Source organism: Rhamphochromis sp. 'chilingali', assembly GCF_963969265.1.
Source record: "Rhamphochromis sp. 'chilingali' genome assembly, chromosome: 3".
NCBI classification, from domain to species: Eukaryota; Metazoa; Chordata; class Actinopteri; order Cichliformes; family Cichlidae; genus Rhamphochromis; species Rhamphochromis sp. 'chilingali'.
The window spans coordinates 7,037,506-7,061,890 of NC_137931.1; the positions used below are offsets into that span (position 1 = coordinate 7,037,506).

The 24,385-nt window shown below is 43.7% G+C and overlaps 3 protein-coding genes across 5 annotated transcripts; all 3 read right to left on the bottom strand.

Moving 5' to 3' along the window:
* Window positions 1-2,734: 2,734 nt before the first annotated feature.
* Window positions 2,735-5,978, bottom strand: chst10 (carbohydrate sulfotransferase 10). Its single transcript, XM_080877876.1, has 6 exons — window positions 5,822-5,978; window positions 5,280-5,423; window positions 5,065-5,177; window positions 4,749-4,974; window positions 4,486-4,591; window positions 2,735-4,318 (listed from the first exon to the last, which is right to left on the bottom strand). Exons 2-6 carry the CDS (start codon window positions 5,383-5,385, stop codon window positions 3,766-3,768), a joined length of 1,104 nt encoding a protein of 367 aa, XP_080734002.1. The 5' UTR covers window positions 5,386-5,423; window positions 5,822-5,978; the 3' UTR covers window positions 2,735-3,765.
* Window positions 5,979-8,287: 2,309 nt separating this feature from the next.
* Window positions 8,288-11,395, bottom strand: rpl31 (ribosomal protein L31). Its single transcript, XM_080877437.1, has 5 exons — window positions 11,255-11,395; window positions 10,700-10,803; window positions 9,322-9,447; window positions 8,441-8,553; window positions 8,288-8,356 (listed from the first exon to the last, which is right to left on the bottom strand). The coding sequence occupies exons 1-5, from the start codon at window positions 11,378-11,380 to the stop codon at window positions 8,325-8,327; spliced, it is 501 nt and encodes a 166-aa protein (XP_080733563.1). The 5' UTR covers window positions 11,381-11,395; the 3' UTR covers window positions 8,288-8,324.
* A 2,059-nt stretch (window positions 11,396-13,454) lies between these two features.
* zc3h13 (zinc finger CCCH-type containing 13) lies at window positions 13,455-24,020 on the bottom strand. Of its 3 annotated transcripts, none has more exons than XM_080877409.1 (20): window positions 23,871-24,020; window positions 23,033-23,209; window positions 22,769-22,872; window positions 22,554-22,668; window positions 22,313-22,424; window positions 22,005-22,171; window positions 21,709-21,857; window positions 21,430-21,630; window positions 21,129-21,296; window positions 20,655-20,998; window positions 20,064-20,522; window positions 19,435-19,683; window positions 18,870-19,353; window positions 18,489-18,685; window positions 16,963-18,180; window positions 16,193-16,846; window positions 15,957-16,100; window positions 15,529-15,729; window positions 14,707-14,870; window positions 13,455-14,595 (listed from the first exon to the last, which is right to left on the bottom strand). In XM_080877409.1, exons 2-20 carry the CDS (start codon window positions 23,198-23,200, stop codon window positions 14,392-14,394), a joined length of 5,502 nt encoding a protein of 1,833 aa, XP_080733535.1. In that variant the 5' UTR covers window positions 23,201-23,209; window positions 23,871-24,020; the 3' UTR covers window positions 13,455-14,391. The 3 variants fall into 3 exon arrangements, with proteins under 3 accessions (XP_080733535.1, XP_080733536.1, XP_080733534.1); XM_080877410.1 differs by having other exon boundaries at window positions 21,129-21,290; window positions 23,842-23,999; XM_080877408.1 differs by having other exon boundaries at window positions 23,842-23,999.
* Between the last annotated feature and the right edge of the window lie 365 nt (window positions 24,021-24,385).

Here is a 24,385-nt window from a genome sequence, read left to right on the forward strand (position 1 = left end):
GTTATATTTTGTTTGTATATTTTTGTTCATTAAAAACTTTCATTTTATTTTAGAGTTAGAAAAAAAGGGTATTAACCCCTTCTTTTATGGCCCTTTTAACTTGCTAAGCCTTTTTACTTTATCGAGTACTGTGCAAAAGTCTTGACTCATCACTTATTTTAAGAACATTGTGCTTCCAAAGAGATCTTATAATTTTTTAAAGTGGTGTTAAGCAACAGTTCTCTGGGTTTCCGAAAGGTCTTCAATGTGTTTCTTTGGACATTGGCTGCTTTTCTCACTCACTCACTTTCAACCCAGTCCTTGTACTGAAACATTTTCAGAGGAAGAATATGTTTGTTGTTATGTTATCAACTTAACACTGACCTAACTCCGGAAATGAACCAGCGTTGTGTCTACACACAACAGACAAATGGCAAAGCACGCATTTTAAATTGTATCTTCAGGCACTTTGTTGCTAGCAGCCTGTCACAAAAACACATCATTTATTTACATTTTTTTTTGTTGAATCATGAAAAAATACCAATGATAGATAGCAGAGTATGAGCTCTCACCAAAAAGTTGGCATATCTCTGCATAGTGTGAAGTGTGTTATTAAAACTTGGAGGAAACTGGACAAAGTGGATGGCGGCAGAGAACATAGCAGGGTTAAAATATATATATTTATATATCTGCAGAAGATGATCAGTATCTGAAAGTTGTTTCATTAAGAAATGGGGGAGAAAATTCAACAAAGACCTGACACTGGATGCATCTGGCCCTCCTTGATCCATCTATTGCAGGGATTTCAAACATAAGGCCCAGGGGCCAGAATCAGCCAGGCAAAGACCCCAATTTGGCCCACTGGATATCTTTTGAAAAGGGTGGGCATTTAGGACTTTTGCTGCTTTTCCTACATGTAAAACCTCCCTCATTGCCATTCACAATCTACTAACTTCGTTAAGTGACAAATTTCTATAATTTTACACATTTCTTGTCTCAATTTACACAAAGAGTCATACTGTAAAAATCTGAGAAATAGTGTTAAAGTTGCTCTTCTTTGTCTTATAATAAGGTATTTAATTGATTAAACGCATAGTTAAACGTTTGCACTTGCAGAAATTGGAGTTTTAACAGTTTTACCAGTATGCTTGCGCATGTTTCAATAGATAACTGCATCAAGTTTTAAATTTTTCTAGCAAAACATGAGGAAATGAGAGCTGGCTCAAGACTTTCACACAGCTGTGTAATGTTTGCTAAGGCAATGCTCATTATAAAACCTCTTAAACTGGTTCCTGGAAGTAAACACGTGATGAATGATCACATATCGACCTGCTTTCCAAGGGTGTAATGCTACACTTTAACTTGAAAGTCAGTCACCCACACTTCCGCTGCTCGCCTGCTCTCCCAGCTTTGCCGGAGAGCCGCACAGACACAGGAAGCCGGTCGGCTGCACATAGACAAACAGGGCTGGGCTCTCGGTGCATCAAGCGTGACCACCGAGGTGATATTAAATGAACTCCCCCCCCCCCCCCCCCCGCTAACCGCCATCAGCCTGCAGGCCCGGTGTTTATGCAGCTCTGCCGCATGAGCAGAAGGACAGGTGGTATAAACAGAGACAGGCAGGGGAGTAGAGCCCCCACCACAGCATCCACATGGACATGCGCGCCTGAGACTTCAGTGTCAATATTGGTAATCATGGGTGTGGCAAGTGAGCAATCTCGGGAGTGATGCTACTGCTGTGTGCGTGTGCAGCACCTAAGTGTACTCCAGGGAGCAGCCTGTAATAAAACCGCTTAATTTCACCATGACTGGAGCCTGCATGCACAACACTGGCTTCTAAGGTGAAATAATGATATACTGTACAGCCAAATAATGAAGATCAACCAACAGGCTACTCAAAGGAGTGTAAGCAAACCTGCAGTCACTTCACTGATTTAGGTTAACCTCTGCTGTCCATATGAACGAATGTGATTCATATGGTCCACACTTAAACTGCAGCAGTGCTAAATAAACAGATCATATTAAAAAAAAACCCACATACACACAGCGACACTCCTGAGGACTTTTACAACCCTGGATCTCTGTGTGAACACCAGCAGCTGCTGTTACTTGTCACAGCTGCACAATGGAGCGTTCATCTGTTGCTCAAACAAACTTTATCTCCATGGTGGAACGACAGGACCAACCAGTCGGACAGCACGAGGGAGAGATAACCTGGCAGACAAACGTATAACAAACACGCGAGCCACAAAGCTTTGAGGCACTCGGGGTTAATACACTTAACTGAAGCTTATGCTCTGTGTAAATCAACTTAAATCCACCTTGCACAACGTGAGCTTGGATATTTGACACTGACGATGCAAACTCCTGTCCTTGCCCTGAGCCTCTTTGATGCTTGCATACAGCTATGAAGTATTTGTTTTGCCCTTAAAGCCCTCTGCTTAAATGTCAATTCAACAGACTGGTGTGCTGACATTTAAGTTCAAAGGGTTCAAGGAGGTTTGTGGCTTCTTTCACCAAGCACTCACTTTTAAATACACTGCTGCCCCCCCTGTGGATGTTTGACATTATTGCAGCAACATCAGCTTCAGAGCAGGAGAGAAGATTCAGGGATGCAGCGAAGGAGGAGATGAACAGGGTTGATGAGATGGAGGGAGTGGATCAGCTTGTGGTGACCCCCCCCCCAAATAATCAGCTATTATAATAGTAAAATGCACACCTGAGCAATATTTAAGAAAACAAACATAGAAACACACAACTGACCAGCAAGTTTATTACAAGCCATGTCGTCTTTGTAACACAACCACCTGTCCAAAAGGTCACCCAGAGGTTGCAGAGACGCAGCAGTGTTTGTTTGTTTTTTACAACTGGGACACCTCTTGTGCCACTACTCGGCGGGTTAATAATATTATAAATAGCAACACATAATAGAAATGTTGAATTCCAAAGACAAGGACATTTACATAGTACATTTCTAATTGAAAAAAATAGCCTTTTTAAAAATCCAGTGCCAGTTTCCTTCAACGACCCGAAAGCATTAACAGCTAAATATACATCAGGTGTAATGTAAAGGCTGAAAAACTGGAGTAGTTGGCACAACACAGTCCAGGGCTTCATTTTGATTCCACATTATGATATGTGAGAAACCAAGCGTTTAAACAAAAAAGCTTTCAAAATGTAAAAAAGGAAATTCTGAAATCCACGAGAACACGACTGTCTCATCATTTGATTTATATTCACATCTTTGTGCTCCCGGACACACGCGGTCTACTGCGCCTGTATCTGGCATTACAGGAAGAGGTACTGAAAAGGATGCTGTCTGAAGCATATGGCAACATCCATTAATGAAACAGGCGATCCATACATAACAGCTACGTTACAGGGTTTACCGTCCTGCATCCCTGGCATTACATATAAAAAAAATTACAGAGAACAAATTAATCATAAATATTACAAACGTGTTCTCCACTTGATGTGTACCATACATTTGACCTTGATGCTGACGCTCCCCCTCAGCATCACCAACAAAAACCTAATAGAATCTGTGGTTATTCACTGCTCAGTGTCATTATGGCGACTTCTCACACCCCATCCTGCACCTATGTTTGCTCATCGGTTACATTTTCTATCTGCACAAACACGCTGTTAAACGTCTTAATATTAGGCAGCAGTTTGCATTCATGAGAAAGAATTGACTGTTAATTACAGTCCAACTCACTCGCAGCAAATCAAAGCTGGTTTATATATTTAAAAAACAAACATGTCTTTTAGTCGGTGTTAATTGCCTTAGTTCAGTAGAAAGTCTGGGCTTGGGTAGCCGAACAGATGGAAATCGCCCTGATAGCGTGCGTAGAGGCGCTTGACGTCTCGCTTGCTGATGCCTGAGAAGTAGTGCTCCACCTTGGTCCTGTTATAGCGTGTGATGCCTGGAGGAATGGCAGGGTAGGTCACCAGTGTGTCGATGCCTGCCGCTTTGAGGATGTACGGGGCATCCTGTTCCAGCGTCTCGTGGTGGCCGACCACGCTGTAGTTTATTTTGCATGGCGCACACAGCTCTGCGTACGTCACCCAGTGGATGATGTGCTCGCCAAACTGCCGGTCCATACGCCGGTGGCCTTCCATATCGCCGAGGTAGCGAACAAAGTCTTCGAAGTGGAGACCGGAGGCGACGAGGTCATTGTTGCGGTGAATCTTGCGATATTTCCATATAATGGCCGGAGCTATGTCGTGCTTGTACCACGGCTCGAAGCGGGGGTTCTTCACAAACTTGTCCTTGAATGCAGAGATCAGGCGCTCGAAGGGATCCCTCACAATGAAGAACTTGAAATAGGTGTCTAATCTGTTGAGGTACGAGGCAGATAAACGTTAGCGTAAGCCGCAAACACTATGTGCCAGCATCTTTCAGAAGAAGCAGCGCTGCTTCATCTTTGCTTTTTGATTTAAGGAAGTACATTTGACTACTTCAACCAGATAAGTCCACATTTATCAATGTAACTACGAGCACACCTGTGATTTATTTCCTGCTGAGTGAGGGACGACAAGCGAGGGAGGCCATTTTTCTCATGGTCATGAACAAGGTTTTCTGGGATCTCCTCCACAGTCTGGAAAGCCCCTGCAAACAACAACAACAACAATAATAATAATAATAATAATAATAATAATAATAATAATAATAATAATAATTCCTCATCTAAATTAACTACTTCAACAAATAGGCATGAAATTAAAAAGAACAGCACTGCTTTTACCTCCGTCCTGTCCATACTTACCATTGAGTACAATGAGGACCTTCTTCCACTGTGTATTACCCACTTTAGGCGTCTGGCAGAACAGGATCTTGTGTTTGTCACAGACAAAGATCCGGTCGAGGACAAATTTGCTGATGGAGACGTGTGTCAGATTTCTCAGGCTGCTGTTCTTACACACTGTCGAGAGCAGCTCGATTCGCTTCTGGGCGACTGACTGCCAATCTGCCACTGCGGGTACTGCTGTAGGCTGAGAAACATACACAACTTAGAGTTATGTAGAGGAGAGAAAAGGCCAATGGCATGGATTAGTTATAATTAGCAATCAGTAAATAGTCACCTGATCTGATGACTTTGGAGATTTCTTTTCAGGGCTGGACATCCCAATGGGTTTGACCACCACCTTAGTGCCTGGTACTGTCCCGCTCTGACTTCCAGCTCTCTCTCCGTAATCTAAAAAACAAACAAACACATAAATCAAATGGGACTGATCACAATCCCCCCTCCTGGGATTTCCCGCCTGTAGCTATCACCGTAACAGGTCCAGTGGCTTACCATCAACAGCTCTGAAGCTGATGAACTTGCTGAGAAACATCAGGATTAGCAGCACCCAGCCGCAAGCCCCGATGAGCAGCCAGTAGTGCCGCATCGCTTCGCACATCAGCCGACGGCCATGGAAACAGCGAGCGACGCTCCCACCTGAGCACGCACGCACGCACGCACACACACACACACGTAATGGAGATAGGACTTGACTGGCGCTAAAACTAACCTGTTAAATCGTATGTCTTAACGGTGAGCTATCCTACATAACGATTCAAGACAAGTGATAACTACACAGCTCAGGGCTAGCGACCGTGTACGGAGAAAAACTAACGGCAATGCTCTCAGCCTCTGTGTCAGCTCATCTAAATAGTGGTGCTTTCAGGCAGCTAGCTAACTGGTCAGCTAGCTAACCAGCTAGCCACATCTGTCCCTCCCAGACATGAAGCAGACAACTTAAATCGTGCTCGTTTGTTTTCTCGGCTAGACCAGTTTAAATCTCACCGCACAGACACACACACGGCCCAAAATCGAAATCAGCCTCGTAGCTTTACCTTTTTGATAAGTTGTAGTTCTACTTCGCAGCTGCACAAACTCCAGAGAACCCGTTAGACGATCCCATAGAAACGTCTCCGCTGATGCGTCCAGTCCTCTCAACGTCCAACTGCTGACAAAATAATGGAGCTCCCCTTAGCGGCAGCATGGCAGCGCTGCCATGATGATCTGACGTGAGCACACCCGAAACACCACATTTTAATTTATATAATGACGCGAGAGCATAAACAAACTCTTATTAATATATATATATATATATTTTTTTTAGGTTAATTACATTATTTTTCCCCAGGTTGTCCATGCTCCATAGTTTCAGAACCACCTGTTATATCAAATATAGAGGAACAGGTCCTTGGAGGTAGCAGAGATGAAGAGGCTACAGTTTACATTGGTAATGACCAGAATCAGAAGTGATTACTAGGGCTGGGCATCGTCACTGATTTCTAGAATCAATTCGATTCCGATTCACAAGGTCCCGAATCGAATCGTGGATCGAATCGATTCGAATCGGGGAAATTTTGCCTCACAGTCAGAAATATTATAATTCTGATCCCTTATCAGTACATATCTATATTTTTTATATTTATAAAAAGAAAGCTGACACTTGTGAGACTTTATCAAAGGTGTAAGCATCACAGCAGATTCCTTTGTGTCAAAGTAACTGAGGATAAAATACAGAAAAACATGAAGGCGGTTTTCCTGGTCTGGGTTTTTATAGCAGATGACCTTAAAAATATTGTGCAGTCAAAAACGAAGTGAAGCAGAGTAAAGTTACAGAGGTTTATTAAAGACACAGCTAAGCATTTTGCAATTTTGCATAATTTTAAAAAGTTTACATTTGTTCAGTATTGAACAGCAGAAATGAGGCTTTCTTGTTGGAAGTAATAAGTAGGGGTGGGTTTTGATTATCATTTAGAGAGAGGGAGAGCTCTACATGAAGTGTGATTTTTATCGTGGTGGAAGCAAAACAGCAAAAGTAAGAGGAAATTCGTGATAATGTTTATGTGAAGCGTAGTTTGGATCGTCTTTGGCTGCTGGTTCAGTCAATATTTTTGCAGAGAGATAAAACCTGCAGCTTCAGAGAATCTAGCGCAAAAAGGGCGTAAACACAAAGCGCCCGCCGACGCTTCGAAATCAGTGAGCCCCGACGGTCATTCTTAGGCGGCATGACCGTGTCCGCATATGTGCCGTCGGGTGAGAAAGGCCGCGGATTCTCACCGATTCGGATGCGTCGGGTCCGCGTTTTGTGCACTCATTTACTGTTTTAGCTGTTTGGTGGTTGTAGAAATTCTGGCGTTTTGGGCAAAATAAATTTATATTTAAAAATCGATTCAGGATTTTAATGAATCGTTATTACGTTATCCAAGCCAGAATCAGTTTTAATCGATAATCAAAACCCACCCCTAGTGATTACATCAGAGGCAAAGCTCAGACTGAGCAGTTTGGAGACAAAGAGAGACAAGACTGAGATTGTTCCATATATCCACGATCCCTTCTGTGCGCCTGTCCAAACAAAGGATGTTGAATGTGGAGCTGCCACGCAGGTGGAAAAGAGAAAGTGCACAGAGGTTCAGGGATGTAATGAAGGACATGAAGATAAGGTGAGATGGAGGCAGATAATCTGCTGTTGTGAAGTCCAAAGGGAGCTGTCAAAAGAACCGTCCTCAAGAGACGACTTGGTTTACTTTGTTGATATCTCTACATTCGAATTAAATCAAATATATTCCACTCCATCAAGCAGGTGGACTCCATTGTTCAGAGAAATTGAACACCTAATTCATTTTCCATTAAATATCATAACAATATTCTTAATAAACACCACCCAGCACGCTCCAATAAATCCAGCCGTTTTTTCCCCCTATAAACTATCAGCACTGTATTGTCATAGTGGTAGCGTTCAATGACCAATCAGGAGCTTTACTATCTAAAAAACCAAATAATAGTAAAGTAATTTTGCTTTACTTGAAAACAGAGGGCATCAAATCCCAAAGACAGTTCTTACTTATACTTAATCTCCTAAGACCCAAACTATTTCATGGCATGCATTTTTAATTTCTCTTTGATTTGGGGGCATATTGGGACACTGATGAGTGTAAAAAACAAAGAATTGACAGATTTTTTTTTTACCGATTTTTGTTTGTGACAAAAATGAGATGCACATATATATAATGTCCTTGCAAGTGGATATCGAGCCCTCGTAGAGCAAAATTTAGTATTCTGGTCTAGACAACCCAAAATGTGACGTCCACCTATGTGGACACCAGGTCCTAGGAGGTTAAAAACATCTAATTATAAATAGTTATATTAACAGGGTAAAGATTCATTTAATTTTTGCAAACTTTGACTGTTTTGCTAGCCTAAAATTATCATCGTTAATCCATAACAAATCTCAAATCAAACCTTCAGTTATGAGCAAAAAAAAAAAAAAAGACAAAAGAAAGAAATGCAAGAGGAAACACTAGATGTCCTTTTATTTCCATTTATTCGACTTGGAGACAACTTTTAGTTTTCATCAACATTGACTGTCTGCAGACCTGTGGGGAAAAGAGAGGACACGATTAAGAAAATGTCATCATTACTTCCACGGGTACCTGAGAGTGAGTGAGAAACATGCTTACCTTTGCATGTGGTGACAGGAACGTATGTGACCAGGGTGTACAGTTTGTTGGGGGAATCCTCGTCCTCGTTACGCTTCCTGGACAGCCGTACGCGTATCCTGTACGGGACGTTCCTGTGACACACGCACGCACACATAAGAACACCAGGAAGCTAAATGATTAGCTGGGACATTACTAACTGCTACAGTCACAGGATGTTGCCACTCTTATTTCATGCAGTTTTAATTCCTGTGTAATCTTAAGCAATGCATCGAGATATTAAATGACAGCAAACCACAACAGTGAAAAACACCTCCCCTCTCTTCTTCTGTTCATATGCTGAGAAACAGACTAGAAAACCTTCAGATATCCTACTTTCAGCACAGACAGAAATATGGTAAATTCGATTTTTCCCACATAGACGTAAGTGAATCACAAATAGCTGAAAGCAATGGAGCCATCAACAAGTTCCCCGACAATCTTGTATTTCTAAGCACAACTTTTGCTCTATGTCCAATAAATCTCAGTTGTGTGCACCCAGAAGGCTGACCAACACCTCCACTAGTTCAACTAACCAGTAAAAAAAAAAAAAAAAAATGACTGAAAAATGGCAACAGCACACCTGAGCATAGAATTTTAATTGAATGTTTCTTACAGCTTTCTTTGTTTTTTTTTGTACAAACCTAACTTGTTAAAGCACACGCTGACATATAGCAGTTCCTAAAGTCACTGTGGTGACAGGAGCTTACTGACAGCCAGTACTGCACACTTTAACCCTTCATATAAATACGCAGGAAAGTAAAAAATGACTTTAAGGTAAGAATAAACACGGACACAGTGCAAACCACCCATAAAAGCAAATAGGGTGAAGCTGCTGAAATCTGAAGAGGGCACCAGCTCACCTCACACCCTTACTCCACACTGCCTTGTTGAGACGAGTGTCAATGCGGACATCAGGAGTTCCCATTTCCTTCACTGCGAACTTGCGGATCTCCTTGATGGCGCGGGGAGCACGCTTCTTGAAGCTCCTGCAAATGAAAAAGGGACAACTTTAATATGAATACAACAGAAAAGAGCCTGATTAGTATTTCTCAGCATGCCAACACTGGGTGAACAGCAGCACTGAGCGACAGATAACAGTCACTGACAAATTAAATGTATGTGACTTATTCCTATTAGACCTATTCTAGGTAAAATAATTTAAAAATGACCCAGGCTGTCCAAGTGTTAGTGTGATTATTATTATTTTTTAAATGATTTTCATCAAACAAATCAGACACTTTAATTTGGAATTTGAAGATCCGTCCGTTCCCCTGATGTTATCTTCTGTAGAGCACAAAATACTCAAATTCACCCAATCCTCATGTCCCCTTTTTCTTTGTGGCTGAAGGATCTGTCATTTCTCAGACAAGATTAACAGGTAAAGGGTATTTTGGTTTGTGGAAGTTTTTTTTTCAAAAATGAAATTCTTTCATTGATCATTTTCTCCCTTTCACTGTAGATTAGCACTCAGAAGCACTGTCTATTCACTGAACTACCTTTGTCTCTAGCTTTTATGTCATTTTGTTTTTTAATAGAGAGGCATTATTCGTTTTTATGTGCGCTGCTTTATTGTGTGCTCAGGAAAACAAGGGGACCCAATATAATTTGAATTTCTAACGTTGATCCTTCTGTCTTCTCTTATATAACACATTTCATGAATTACTAAAATGCTCAGATTTATGTAAAATAAGTTAAAGGACTGATTGCTTTTAGTGCATCCAAACAAAATGTGCTCATGTGCACAGCCGTCTCACACAACAAAGCCACACTGCAGTCGCTTTAATATATTTTAATCTAATCTTCAATCGGTATTTAAACTGTTGTTAATAACTTACTGAGCTTTCTAACATTATATCATTAACAATAAAAGTCATTTTGAGCCAGGAACAATATTCCTGTCACAAGATAGAAGCAGATCAGCTTTTTGGCAAAGTGATTTTTAGGTATCCGTTGTTGATCTGGGTAAAAACTCTCATTGAGATTAAAAGTGTCTTTTTCAACAGATGTGACCAAGAGGACTGCAGAAACTGCAACAAATACAACATAACAGATCTATAAAGTTGTTTTCAGTGGCCCAAAAGGCCTGGCTTCATAAAAGAGTAAGGTAATTTCTTTATTTATTGTATGACCCCCTTCTTTAATGCAGCTTTATACAGCCTACCACCATAAGCAAATATTTTAAACATACAAACAGATATATCGGAAATCGTTTTTTGGCATAACACCAGCAGTACTTACACTCCATGGATGCGCTTGTGGACATTGATGGTGTACTCTCTGGTCACCACCTCGTTGATGGCTGAACGCCCCTTCTTTTTCTCTCCTTTCTTTGTTGGGGCCATCTAGAAAGAAGGGGGGAAGAGACACGCATACTTAAGTTTGAGTCCGCTTTCAACACAACTTAAGCTCGACACCCGAAGAAAAGCCTGACGCTAGCATACAGCTCGCGCTAGCGTTACTTACTCAAGCCAACATGTAGCTTAAATAAGAAAATTAATGACATAAACGTTACAAGAATAACTGTAGTGCTGGTATTATGTTTGAGCTCTGAGTGACAAACACTCCAGCAGTGTGTGGAGAACATGGACAGCCATGCAGCTAGAAACCGCTCCAGTGCTTCTCCTTCGTCGCTTTAAAGTGTCTTTACAAACATTCAGCAACATCAAAATGGTCACATAACAGCAGATACAGTACTAATAAACATTATTACACGATGGATGAACGTTTCTGTGGCTTTAATAGCATAGGATGGTGCTGGATTGTAGAATTATAGTTTCTGAAAAAATTACTCACCTCGGCTCTTAGCTGAGGCGGAAGTCGGAAGGACTGAGCTAAGGTGGAGGGTTGTGGGTAAAGGAAGCCGGTCCGTTTCGAATGAGGCCCGTTAACAACAAACGTAGAGCTAATGGTTCCTAGCATGAAAAATCCGTATAACTTTAAAGAAGTAGCTTTTATGGAAATTGTTGGCTGTAACATTTGTCTTCTGTCGAGTAATGACTAACAGTTCTTATTAAAGATATCTACGATTCGCATCATATTAGCAAAAGTATTAATCATTGATATGAATAGCTCCTTACTTATCACTGGAAACTCCACTGTAAGAGTCCTGTAACTTTGTCAGCTATTATTACAATACGTTTCTATTAGAACGTTTCTACATTTCAATCGGTCGTGTTTTGAGTGCATTTCAAGAAAATTTTAATACATGTTATGTTTTTCAATACATTTGAAAGCAAACGCACAACACGGTGTTCTTATAATATTCTAACTGTTCCTTACCACATTAACTCTTAATACTTTTTCTGTCATCACTTTTGCCGGTAAATTATTATTTCACTCTCAACCTATTTGCACTACTGTTCACATATGTATTAGCTACCATATAGTATTCCCGAGGTGGCTCAGGAAGTAGAGCCGGTGACCGGTCATTGCCCAATCAGAAGGTTGGTGGATTGATCCCTGGCTGCTCCAGTCTGCATGCTTAAGTGCCCTTGGGCATTGAATTACGGGTTCTTCAAAATTGAAGTGTGAATTTAACACTGAAAGCACAGGTGTAGAAAATATGTACGTGGATAACTATGACACACTGTGTTAAGTCCTTTCAGTGTTTAGTAGAAACGTGCAAGTATCAGTCGCTTTACCATTAATATTTGTTTGTAATCATACTCCCAACTGTTTCTTTCTGTATATATTCCTTGTATGTTGATAATTGTTTTAAGTGTATACCTTTTATATAATTTTTGATGTTTGTGACTCTACACCCAGTTGCTGTTTTCATTGCACCAAGCAGAGTGGCATCAGAATTTTCCTCTGTATGAACAAAGATTTTATGGCTTATCTTAGAACTCCACGTTGAAAAAGCTAAAATGTAATTTTAGCATCTAGAATCCAGTTTTTATTAGTCAAAGTTCGATTGTTATTAATAATTACTATCAGCAATTGAACTGCTGTAGATACCTACAACTCTTCTAACATTTCAGGCATCCTAATTGAAACTTTAGTTAACATCCAAATTCTACTGATATGTCTACTTCTAAGAATCTCAGATATACTAGAAAGGTAAAATTAATTATTAAAATCACAGATGGTGACAAATATGTTTAAATAACTTTAAAAAAATGTATATCTTTGTTTTCAGTATACATATTTTATCAAACATGGTGTTATTTTGCACATGTAAAGAAATGTGAAATTAAACAAATTTTTCCACATAATTAAATTAGTCATAAGACTTCCTCTGTAGACACATATGGAGACAAACTCATAAACCTATCACCCATGAAGTGGTGGTAATTATATGCTAAACTCCAGAACTTACCTCAAAAATTTGTTTGCTTGAAGATTTCATCACGTTTGTCCTTATTTGTGAAAATGTCAATATTTATTTTACAGTAAAAAAAAAAAATTACAGCATTGAACCAGATATCATTACTCGAATATTAGAGACAAGGACAAAAAAAAGTTTGTAAAAATGTTTTCTGTAAAACCAGAGTCATGGTCAAACTGAAAAATAATGGGAAACTGAGTTCGATGTCTCTGTGTCGATAAAATTACTGATACTACTTTTCGGCCACTCCTGTTAGTTCTCGAAACCGACCCACATCGTGAACCACACATTATGTAGCAGATGGTGAATTGTTTCCTCAGTGGGACAGGATTTCATGAGGTAGTCCTTTCCTTAGTAAGTGGTCCCAATTCTGGAAAATTTTTATTTATTTTCGGTATTGTGTTATTGCCAATTTCGTTTTGGCAGAAATTTTCAGAAGTCAAAATGTGAAAACTGGGTGTAGGACAGGCGCTGACCCCGAATGGGTGGAGAAGAGGAATGAGATTTCCTGTCATGGAGCTGGATTGGGTGGTGGATCACGTTGAATCCAGAGCTTTAGGACAAAAGTACTTTGCCCCTTCCTAATCTTTTCAGTCCTTTAAAATTATCCCAGCACACGCATAAGGCAAATCTTGCGCTTTTTGTTAAGCAACTGTCTCCTGATACAACCACATTGTAAAGGTGCACCTTATCCATCTGTGCAAGACTACCGTGACCTTGTTTAGCCGCCTCCATGACAGATTGAAAGTTCAGATTAATGGCTTGTTTTCAGTCATTATTTCCTAAGCAGTACACTGTCTTTTCCTACTGGGAGCGCTTTGGCTCCATCATGGATGATGTGGGCTCGTGAGAAGAGGAATTCCACTCGTTCATGTTCGTGACCTGGTGATCTGCACTCCCTTCAGTTCCTGTAAGAAAGACACTGCCAAACCATTTAAAAGAAACACAAAAAATAAAGCGTGTTTCCACAAACTAAAAGCTTTAACTAATTACATTCAGTGAAGGAATAGCTTGGCAGTGCTTTTTAGTGAGAAATGTTCTTTCAAGTTCCTGCAGGATGTTTCACTGTTGTGAGTCAATAAAATCTGCAGCCAATGCTATAGACTCGGATTCATGTATTATGGTGTAAACAAACAAACAAAAAAACCAGAACAATATTAAGTGTCCCATTATGTCATGGCTGAACAGTCGTTTCATACAAACCAAAAGACCAGTTACAAAAAAAAAAAAAAAAAAAATCAACATCTAACCATTTTAATGCACAGTTGTACTAACCAATGCACAACATAGGAAACAAATCCTTGTCAGGCAGGTGAAACTGATCGTTAAAAATCTGCTCTAAAACACTGTAAATCCACAAAAACATGAAGTCATTTTAGGCGTTTTAGATTTCTCATACATGGATAGTTGCACCCCTCCATAGGCTAGTTATCAGTCTATGGAACACATCATGAAAAACAAATAACTGAAAGAGTCACAACATTGCCTTTTTCCCTCTCGTGACTAAAAAGGCTACGTATGTAACGAAATGAGACAGCGAGAAACAGAGTTAGGAGTGAGGAAGTAAAGGCCTAGAAGCATTCACCTCTGATGTGTTTTACTCTCAGGACACACAGACCTCAGGCTGTGCTGTGCTGAGCTTACTACTACTACCAGCTTCAGTAATTTCAGCTGCTGGTGCCGACCCACTGTCCGACCTTTCCGGGGCCGATGCCTGGCCAGCCATGGTCCTTCTGAAGAGACGCATGCTCATCTGCAGGAGTTCATTGTCCACCACAGGTGTGGTGGGGTCATGCTTGGATAGACCCTGAGAAAAAAATAGTTAAGAGCTAAGAGTTAAAAGATTTAAGCACATTCATTTAGGATTAATAAACAATTTGTTGATCTCAATTTAGGTCTGTAACTGGAGAGCACATACCTTTTCGTTTTTCAACAGTTGCCGGCGGATGGCGAAGTCCCTGCGAGCACACAGGGCCTTACAGCACGGCCCCAGATTCCTCAATAAACCTGCCCTCTCCACCCGCCTGTTCAGAGCTGCCATATTCAAGGCTCCCAGGTCATGCTCAAAGAGCTTGTCAGCATCTACCAAGATGACGACAACAGAGGTTTAATTTGATGGATCAACAGGAATTTTTAAAAAAGAAGCGTTCAGCTTTATTTCTTCTGGAAGAGGTTGTGAAACTTTGTAAAAGGAGCCTGATCCACGTCAAGAAGTCAGACAAGCTCTGATGTTAGCCAGCATGAGTGAAACTGTCTTTGAAGTGGATGTAACTCTGTTACAGTTAGTGAATAAACTCTCATACAATGTGAAAATGTAACCAAACTGTGAGGTGTGAATTTTAGGCCACTCGAACCTAACATTAGCTGCCACAGCTGTCCAGAGACGGAGAGGGTCCCATGTCTAATCTGCTGACAATAACTGCAACAATATCTGGAACACATATGCACATTTAATCACGTTGTCATGTGTTGGATCCCGGCTTCAGTTCGGGAGATGACGCTTGAGGAGAGGAGGAAGGGAATGGCAGTTTATTAAGTTGCCGGTGGCATGCCACTTCATATTTTCAGTCTAGAGGTACAGACATGAATTTAAACATCCCCTCCACAGTATCCAAAAGCCTACAACTTTTCTTCTCTGGCCAACCTCCAACCACATACGCATTCTGCAGAAAATTGTTTTTTCCTTTAATGAGATTTGACTGTTGACTCAATACATCCAGTTTTTATGTCCCTAACTCACCTTTGGGATCGTCCAGCTCAGACTTGCACACTTCTTTGACTTGTTCCAGGAGTTCTGGGCCAGCAAGTCTCTTGGATATGCCTGCCCTAAGAAGCACCGCCCCTGGGGTGAAGCGGAGCAAGGCTGCCCCCGCTGCCCGCGGTTCCTGTTTCTGCTTGGGCATCAGGCTGGACCAGTCCACATCTATCACATCCAGAGGACCTGTCGGCACACGACAAAGGCAGAGGCTTCATTTGTTAAAGATCACCAGAGAAAATTCCACTGAATACTTTGCATTTTCTCAATTGTTATTAATTGTAGAGTTGATGAACTTCAGGCCTGTCAGAATTCAAGACAATCAAATAAAAATAAAGAAATAAAGAGGGGAGAGAAACTGACGACACACTTTCATGTGTGTATATATTATCCACAGAATGTCTTTATTGTACCTGTGATTTTCTCTTCTTCTTGTTGATCTTCTTTTTTCTGGCTGTCAGCCAGAATTTCATCCAGCTCATCATCGCTGATCGGTTCGTACTCCTCGCCAACAGATGCCATAGACTGGACATCGTCTTCCTTCCCATCATCGTCTCCTAAAACCACCACACACAGTTTTCTTAAAATCCTTGTAGGAAAAACAAGAAATGGAAAAGACAAACATTTATGCACGTTTTTATCTTCTTACCATCGATGCTGTCTGCCTTCTCCACCTCCCGTTGATCTCCAGTTAGATGGGGACTGTTGCTTGGTTTCTCGGGCTCTGGAGGACTGAAAGCTTCTCTGGGCAGCAGAGGCTCGTAATCCATCCTGTCTTGTCTCATCATGTCTCCTCGCAAGTCTCCTCTGATGTCCCCTCGTACTGGAGCCCTGGGGTCCCCGTGGGGCGTGATATCCATCATCATCAACCTTTCCCTCTCTCGGTCAACACCTCGGTCACCTCGACTGTCTCTCTCCCGTTCTCTCTCCCTTTCCCGTTCATGCTGCTGGATGAGTCCTTCGGGGAGTAAGCGTTCCCTGTCCCGGATGTCCCGCTCCCTAAGGAGAGGTTCGCGACCAGGACGCATCAGCAGGGGCTCCCGCCCCCGGCTTGGCCATTCAGGCTCCCATTCTCTTGATGGTGGTTGTTGTAGTTGCTGTTGAAGAAGCAGAGGCTGCTGCTGTTGCTGCTGAGGTCGGAGGTCCTTGCGTTCTCTCTCCCTCTCTCTTTCCCTCTCCCGTTCAAACGGCTCCCTTTCCCTTTCTCGACTGTCGTAGGAGCCGGCACGGGACCTGGACCTGGCCTGCCTCTCAGAATCAGGAGAGCTGCGTCGGGAGCTGTGGCTGCGAGAATCCTGCCGGTCTAAATTAAAAAATAAATCAATAAATAAATAAACATAGGTCAAATTCAGAGTGATCCTGGTAGTACAGGATGTGTGCAATTCTGTGTCACGTTCAGGATTCAGGTGAGGCTTTTACCTGATGAGGTGCTACGGCTGGGCTCTCCTCTCCTCAGCTGATCAATCCGGGACTTCCTCTCAGAGCACGGAGGGTCATTCGCCGCCGGCCTCTCGCGGTCTCGCTCCCTCTCCCGTTCTCTTTCCCGGTCCCGAGAGTTGGTGCCTTGAAGTATGCCCCGGCGCGATCGTGGGCCCTGGGGATCTTCTCTGTGGGCTGACTCGTTAGAGGGTGAACGCAGGCGTCGAGACGATGTCCGACTCTGGTTGCTCCCCATGCTGCTGCTGCGCGTCTGCTCTGGTGGGGGTTTGCGGAGCAGCGGTTGGGACATCAGAGGCTGCGGAGGCAAAGTCTGCAGCAGCATTGGAGGATCCTGGGAGAGCAGAGGTGCAATGGGTGGTGGATTACCCCGGCCCATCCTGGGGCCTCCACCTCTCCTGAGAGGTTCAGCAGGAGCCCTATCAGCAGAAACCAAAGGAGCAAGTGTTTCCAGCGAGCCTCCCCGGTCTGTCACCTCCTCATCTGACCAGTCACTGAAATTGTCCATTTTGGAGAGAGGAGAGCGCTCTGTATTCCCTCCAGCGCCTCGCTGATCAGGTCTCATTGAGGGCGGCGGTGTCCTAGGACCCCTCTTCCTCTTACTGTGTGGCAGGTAGGTTGAAGTTTCCTCCTCGGATGCTTCAGACTCTGCCCCTCGCGATCGCTTCCTCTTTCGCTCTAGAGCTTTCTTCTTTGCCCCTTTCCTGGGAGAATGTAAGGGTGGAGGCACGTCTGCAGAAGCCCCAGATGGGGGCTCGGGGTTGAATCGGTCCCCTGCAGCAGCCAGGGCGCTGCCAGCGACAGTCTCTTCGTCTTTGCGACCCTTCTTCAAGCCCTTCCTCTGTGACTTTGTCTTCTTTTTCCCCTCCTCATGCAACTGGGAACCACTGGTCTCTCTGTCTTCAGTGGCAGCGGCAAGGGGTAGATGCGGAGGTGGTGTAGGATCTCTGCCTCTGGTACGCAAGTCAGAAGGCGCGTCTGAGAGGTGCTCTCCACGCCTGTCGGCCCCTCTGCTTCGTTCCCCACGAGGCTCCAGGTCCTCATGGCGACCGCGTGCTTCCCTTTTGTCCCCGACTACCCTGCGGTCCTCATCCTTCCAGTGAGTGGGCTTGTCATCGGATGCGGCAGTTCTCGGCGGCGATCGTAACAGCGGCTCCTGGGGCCGTACCACCTGGCTCAGCAGACGATGCTTGTCCCCATCTGTGTGTCACATAAACACGTTCAGCACTTTTAAAGCATTGGAGTCAAGTACAGAAGTTTTTCCTTGGAGGTATCGGCTGAAAATGCAGTGAAAGGAAAATCTAACCTAAAGGAGCCCTTTGACATGAAAGCTCTTTCATTTTCTTTTCACTTGACAGCCAATGACTCCAAAGCACCAGCACATTTTACAAAGAGAAATGAAACTTAAAAGTGTTTACACAGAGCACACACGTTTACAGAAGGATGTGTATAAAAGTGCAACCCCCCATTAAAATATAAGTGTGCCCTTTCAAAAAGAATTTCCCTACTGTCAGATGGAGGCAGACACACTGGGCTGGGGAGGAGGGGCTGAGGGTGGAGCTTGGCCTGCCCTCGGCCAATCAGGCGCTCACTTTTATCTTCGGCACTATTGTAGTCGTCGCTGTCTGCTGGACTGAGGTCCAGTGTCGTTCGCTTAGGAGAGGATCGGGGACTCTGGCTGCTATCCATCCTGGGCCTCTTACGACTAGAAGGAGAGGACATTATAATAAGCGCAGATCAGTATTTGGAGATTAGCACGATAACGGCTACATAAAACTAAATCCGAACATTCAGGAAACTTTACTTTGTAAATAATTGCTGGATTATGTGCGGATGACTATTTAATGTAGAAAGTCGCACAAATACACGGATTAAAAACTGACACATGCCTCAACTTGCGATCGTCCCGGCTGTCTCGAACCGGCCGTTCATCCCTGGCGTCGTCTCTCCTCTCCCGCCTCTCCTCCCTTCCCCTCTCTCGGGCCTCCCATTCCCGCAGTCTCTCCCGCTCGCGCTGTTCTCTCTCCCGTTCCCTCTCTTTCCTCTCCCTCTCTCTCTCCCGCTCCTCGCGCTCCCTTTCCCTCTCTCGCTCTCGCTCCCTCTCCCTTTCTCGCTCTCGTTCTCTCTCCCTGGCTCGCTCCCGCTCCCTCTCCGCCTCCCTCTCCTTCTCCCGCTCCTTTTCTCTCTCTCTCTCCCGCTCTCTCTCCTTCTCTTTCTCTCTCTCCCGCTCCCTCTCTCGCTCCCTCTCCCGTTCGCGAGTCCTGTCGTCTCTCCTGTCTTCAGCTCTCTCAGTCCTGCGCTCGTCCCTCCTCTCGTCCCTCTCAGACTCCTCCAGCCTCCCCTGGTGTCTGCTTGGAGAAGCTGCCCTTTGGTCTGTTAAACAGAGAAACCAGCCATGAATAACTACACACTCACTTTAACGAAGGAAATCATGTGCGGGCTTCTAATCTTCACCTCTTTCGCGGTTGTCTCTGCGATCCCGCTCTCCATGTCCTCCTCTCCTGTCATACGAGGGGTCTCTGGTCTGCTCCCCTCTTCTCTCACACTCGTAGCGATCTCGGTCTGGCACCCTGTCAGAGCTTCTTTCATTGGCACTGCGATCTGTGCTCCTCTCCACACTCCGTTCACGAACGGCACTGCTCCGCGATTCCCAGTTGTCATGGCTGCTTTCCAGTTGGGAACCCCGAGAGTTTCTGTTGGAGCCTAACAGAAGGAAAAATGAGAAAATGGGTTGACATATATTTCAAGACAGTCACCCAAAAAGACTAAGAGGGAAAACAATTACCATCAAATTTGGGATACAGTGAAGATTTTAGCTAGCATTTCTGCTTTTCCTTTGCGTAAAAAAGATTTCTGCAGATCCTTCCAATCTTTTATTGATCATGGGACGCAGAAATCTCCAGTCATCTTTTCACTCTCAATTATTTTGTTAATTTCCCTCATTAGATATGAGATGTTCCAGCAGCTTATTATCAAAATGTCTCGTCTTTTGTTGCCGCACACACACTCTCAAAACTCACAGCAGTATTTCAAATTCATTCTTTAAAAAGACTGAAATAATCACTTTGCTTTTATTTACTTGCCTTTCTCAGGTATGTCATTAGCGCGTCCTCTACCTCGTCCATTCCTATCAGCTCTGTCTATCCTGCTCTCAGTCCTTGCTTCTCCTCTGCCTCCATCGTCACGTCCATGCCCTCTCCCGTAGCTCCTGTCATCCTGAGTCAGGTCCTCCTTCCTGTGTGCATCAATCCTCTCCCTCTCTCTGTCTCTTTCCTTTTCTCGCTCCCTCTCCTTTTCCCGGTCCTTCTCTCGCTCCCGTTCGCGGTCTCGACTGGAGCAGGTCTCCACCCTGCTCTCTCTCAAGTCCTTCACATCCCTGCTATCACGAGAATCTCGAGTTGGTTCCCTTCCTCGGTCACGAGCGTCCCGTCGGTCACGAGCATCTCGGGCGTCCCGGTCGTCACGGGCATCCCGGGAGATCTGTTCAGAGTCATAGTCCCGGTCGTCACGGATGCTGTCCTTCTCTCGTTTGCTGTGACTATCTGTGTGGAGAAAAGACAAATAGCTTAATAGCAGATAAATGTACATTTTTTTAATTGACAGCCTATATTTTAAAGCAAGGCTCCAGCCAACAGACTGATAAAGAGAAATCCAGTAATGGAAGATGACGATACCATCTCTGCGCTCATGTCTGCGGTCCTGGATGGGAGGACTCCTCTCTCTGTCGCCACGACTCCTCTCGCGGCCCCTGGAGTGGCGCCGGCTGGGGCTCAACCTGTCAGATCGCCGATGGGGTGACGAGGTGTCATGAGAAGCAGGAGGCGAACGAGAGCGCCGGGAGCTCTGAGGTGAGGAGGCGGAGGCCTGAGCGGTGGCGCTTCTGTGGTAGATGGGGGAAGAAGAACGACGGCGTCGAGGAGAGGGAGAGTGCCGCTGGGCAGAGGAACCGGAGTGGGACGAAGGCGAGCGGTGACGGGGAGGAGTGGGGCTGCGTTGGTGGCGTGGAGGAGAAGGAGACCTGCAGTGACAAAAGGTTATTTCCTCTTGGCTGTCATGATCAAATATTTACCCAACTGTGAAGAAAGAAGTACAGGTGAGTGATCCTGCAATGTTTACAGCCCTGGAAAAAAAGGTTTCTGTGTGCTCACCTGTGAGGAGGGGATGCCAAGATAGAAGCCTTATGGGAGGAAGCTTTAGGAGAGGTAGATTTCTTCCTGGCTGAGGGCGACGCACCCCTGGAGGGAGATGACACGCTACCAGAACGCTCCTCTGATGTCACAGACCTCTTGGCCTTGTGGGAACTGTCAGATCTGTCCCTTCAAACAAAAAGGTGACATTATAAAGAGCGAGCACTGGAAGTTGAAAAGGATAACTCAGGATAACTGTGAATATGACTCAACGAATTAAAAACATACACACGCTGCAGGATGCACTAAATCCCCACTTTACCTGCGTTTTTCCTTCTTCTCTTTGTGTTTTTCTGCATCTCGTCCACGATCTTTACCCTCCTTCTGCTTCTCGTCAGACTTCTCCTTATTTTTGTGCTTGCCTTTGTGTTTTTTCCCAACCACGGGCAGGTCCAGAGGGACCGGTGGAGGGGGACTGGGGGTACGGGGCCCTTTCTTCTTGCTGTGGCTTCCTTTCGAAGACCTGGTCAAAGAATGACGGAAAATATTTATCAGAACCTCATCAAATCTGTAGGTCTCATATTTTGTTTTTCTTCCCTACCTGGTAGTTTCTAAAACAGGTGAGGATATTGATGCCTTCTTTTCTTTCTTCCCCGAGCCCAGCCCTTTGTTTCCCCGTTTATGTTTTGGCGAGCCACTGGACTTTCTGGATGAGGGTGAATCTTTGGAGCTTAACTGCTCAGGGGAAGCCTGAAGGACGAATGTGACAGATCGAGCTAAAATTCAGATGACAACCACCCTTGCAGACAGCTACTTCAACGGAGGAAGTGAGCTGTGCTAATACTTTTGAAATCCAGAGGTCACGTATTGAAATAATCAAAGCATCTCATCGCTTACCTTTGGCAAGGCTGTGGTTCTGGCTTTCGTCGGAGTTTCGTCTTTCTTGATGACAATTTCTTCTCTCTTCTCCAAGTTTTCCTGCTCTAATTTCATTAGTTCACGCTGAATCTTTTGACGCTTCATCTCTAGGGATAGCTCATAGTCGTAATCACCGATATCAGAGTCTGAAAATTAATGGGAAAAAACCCAAACCAAAACAGTAAAATTGGAATGGAGAAGAGCGTTTCAATCCACAACATCAAAATGGTATTTACAAATAAATGTGTCAATTTCCCTTTAAACGTCATCAAAACAAAACACCGAACCTTCACGATTGGTTTCCCACTCTGTGGGTTCTTCTTCACTGCCTGGGGTACGCTCCTTTGTTATCTTTATATCCTCCTTCTCTCTGTGTCGGCCTCTGGAGGACTCTCTCTGCTACAGTAGCACACACAAACAAACCGTTTTGCACAATGTACTAAACTTTCCAAAGCGATTTCAAATCTAAACTAGATTCTTCATTCAGAAATGCGTTATTATCAAAGACCAAAAGAGCAGAGGACTCACTCTTACTGTGGGGGACGAGGGCTCATCTAGGTCTCGTTTCAGGTTTTCTGCTTCAACATCCTGTCTTTTATTTTTCATCCTCTCCCGCAGATCACCTGTGGGCCTCTCGGTTGACCTGTTTCATTAACGCAGAGATTAGAAAAACACATGCACAAAGGTCGATTTGATTTTAAAAGCAACACTCAATACAAATTCAATAACCGCAGCCATCTTACCGGCTAAAGCTAAATCCTTTGCCTCGTGGCTGAGTTCCATGTGTGTAGCGACAAGTGTTGCCGTAACTGCAATTCCCAGTCTTCAGCCAATTTCTACAGTGACTCTAAAAAAAAAAAAGAAAAACAACAACAAAAAAACAAAATACAGATGAGCCAGGCCAAAGAAGAAACAGCGCACTGTGCCATATTCATTCAAAGACACAGAGACTTGGAAATTTCCCCCTGGAGGGGGAAAACCCTCTCTGACCTCTGGGTTATACATACATCAGCAGCATTACTCCCAGTGCTGGGTCCAAGCCTTTCAAACACACTTGGCCTGCGGGACGGAGCAGCGGGGTTGGTGCTGCTGCTGGTTGTGGTGCTGCTGCTGCTGCTGCTGTCAGATATGGTTTTTGAATTTTCCACTGTTACCTTCCGCCTGATCTTGGACATTCTGCAGGACTGCAAATATGACAAACAACGCTCAGTGAACTCTCTTTAATCATCTGCATGTTTACAACTTGGCACTTTAGAAAAAAAATGACTTAAAAAGAAAACAAAACAAAAAAACAAAGCAAGTCTGGCAGGAAACTTTCTTTGCAGTGCGATTCCCTCAAACTCCCTGAATTTATTCATTCCCTACAACCGATCTTAAACTGCAACCGAAAACCCATTTCTCACTGTTACTGTTGCAACCGTTTGATAATCACATGGCCTTCCCGGATGCTTTAGTACTCCTGTGCATAATGGAGCATCCAAAACATAAACACATGCAAATATCTGCCGTCAGTGCAGCTGCTCTGCGCTAACTTATAGCGAGCAACAACGCATGCTACCTTTAAGTAAGCTGAAGTTCCCCGTTAACTACAAGAACTGAGTTCTGTTTACCATCTTTAACTAACCAGGATGCTTCTGAAATTCAAAAAGCGTCGTAGATTAACAGTAATTATTCTGCATATCTCATACTAGAATAAAACAAGCGAATGCAGGCTAATGCTAAAGTTAACTGTGTCATGTTTTATCTCAGCGCGGGGCCTATCTTAGCCTGCTCCAGTAGCCTGCATGCTAATCTGTAAATGAAAACACGGTCTCACCCAAGATATTTTTTCGGTGTCACACCTACTTTAATCAGGCTGGCGGATTTAGCACTTGTAAAAAAAATTACAAGGCTTATTCTTTAAAAGCAAAGGCAGAAACTGCCCTGGGTGCCTTCATATTGGCGGAGAGTGCGCGTCATTGGTCCTTCTTCTTTTGTGGTTTGTGAATGAGGAACTCAACCTCCGCGGCGATGCATTTACCGCCACCGCCTGTTCATGTGTACAGCTTTTATATAGACAACTGGAGACCAATAAGCCTCCTAAATAATGATTATAAAACATTAGCTCTATTGCTAGCTAGAAGAATTAAATATATTTTGGACGATATTGTAGACGAGACACAGTCTGGTTTTATGACAAACAGGCACATCTCCAATAATATTAGACTCTTCTTGGATATTCTGGACTACTCAGCATTAATATCTGATGACTCATTTATCCTTCTCCTGGACTTCTATAAAGCCTTTGACTCAATTGAGCATGAATTTATATTTCTTACACTTCAGAAATTTGGTTTTGGTGATATCTTCTGCAGAGCTAT

What these genes read in the sequence shown, in the direction of transcription:
- zc3h13 (XM_080877409.1), bottom strand. Translation starts at nt 23,200, where the DNA reads ATGTCCAAGATCAGGCGGAAGGTAACAGTGGAAAATTCAAAAACCATA. An exon ending in GAACCACAGCCTTGCCAAAG is followed by an intron (nt 21,858 to 22,004) that starts GTAAGCGATGAG and finishes TTCGTCCTTCAG; the next exon opens with GCTTCCCCTGAGCAGTTAAG. An exon ending in CAGACATGAGCGCAGAGATG is followed by an intron (nt 20,523 to 20,654) that starts GTATCGTCATCT and finishes TTCTCCACACAG; the next exon opens with ATAGTCACAGCAAACGAGAG.
- chst10 (XM_080877876.1), bottom strand. Translation starts at nt 5,385, where the DNA reads ATGTGCGAAGCGATGCGGCACTACTGGCTGCTCATCGGGGCTTGCGGC. An exon ending in CTCCAAAGTCATCAGATCAG is followed by an intron (nt 4,975 to 5,064) that starts GTGACTATTTAC and finishes TATGTTTCTCAG; the next exon opens with CCTACAGCAGTACCCGCAGT. An exon ending in GGTCCTCATTGTACTCAATG is followed by an intron (nt 4,592 to 4,748) that starts GTAAGTATGGAC and finishes TGTTGTTTGCAG; the next exon opens with GGGCTTTCCAGACTGTGGAG.
- rpl31 (XM_080877437.1), bottom strand. Translation starts at nt 11,380, where the DNA reads ATGCTAGGAACCATTAGCTCTACGTTTGTTGTTAACGGGCCTCATTCG. An exon ending in CACAAGCGCATCCATGGAGT is followed by an intron (nt 9,448 to 10,699) that starts GTAAGTACTGCT and finishes TTTCATTTGCAG; the next exon opens with GAGCTTCAAGAAGCGTGCTC. An exon ending in GTGTGGAGTAAGGGTGTGAG is followed by an intron (nt 8,554 to 9,321) that starts GTGAGCTGGTGC and finishes CGTGTGTCACAG; the next exon opens with GAACGTCCCGTACAGGATAC.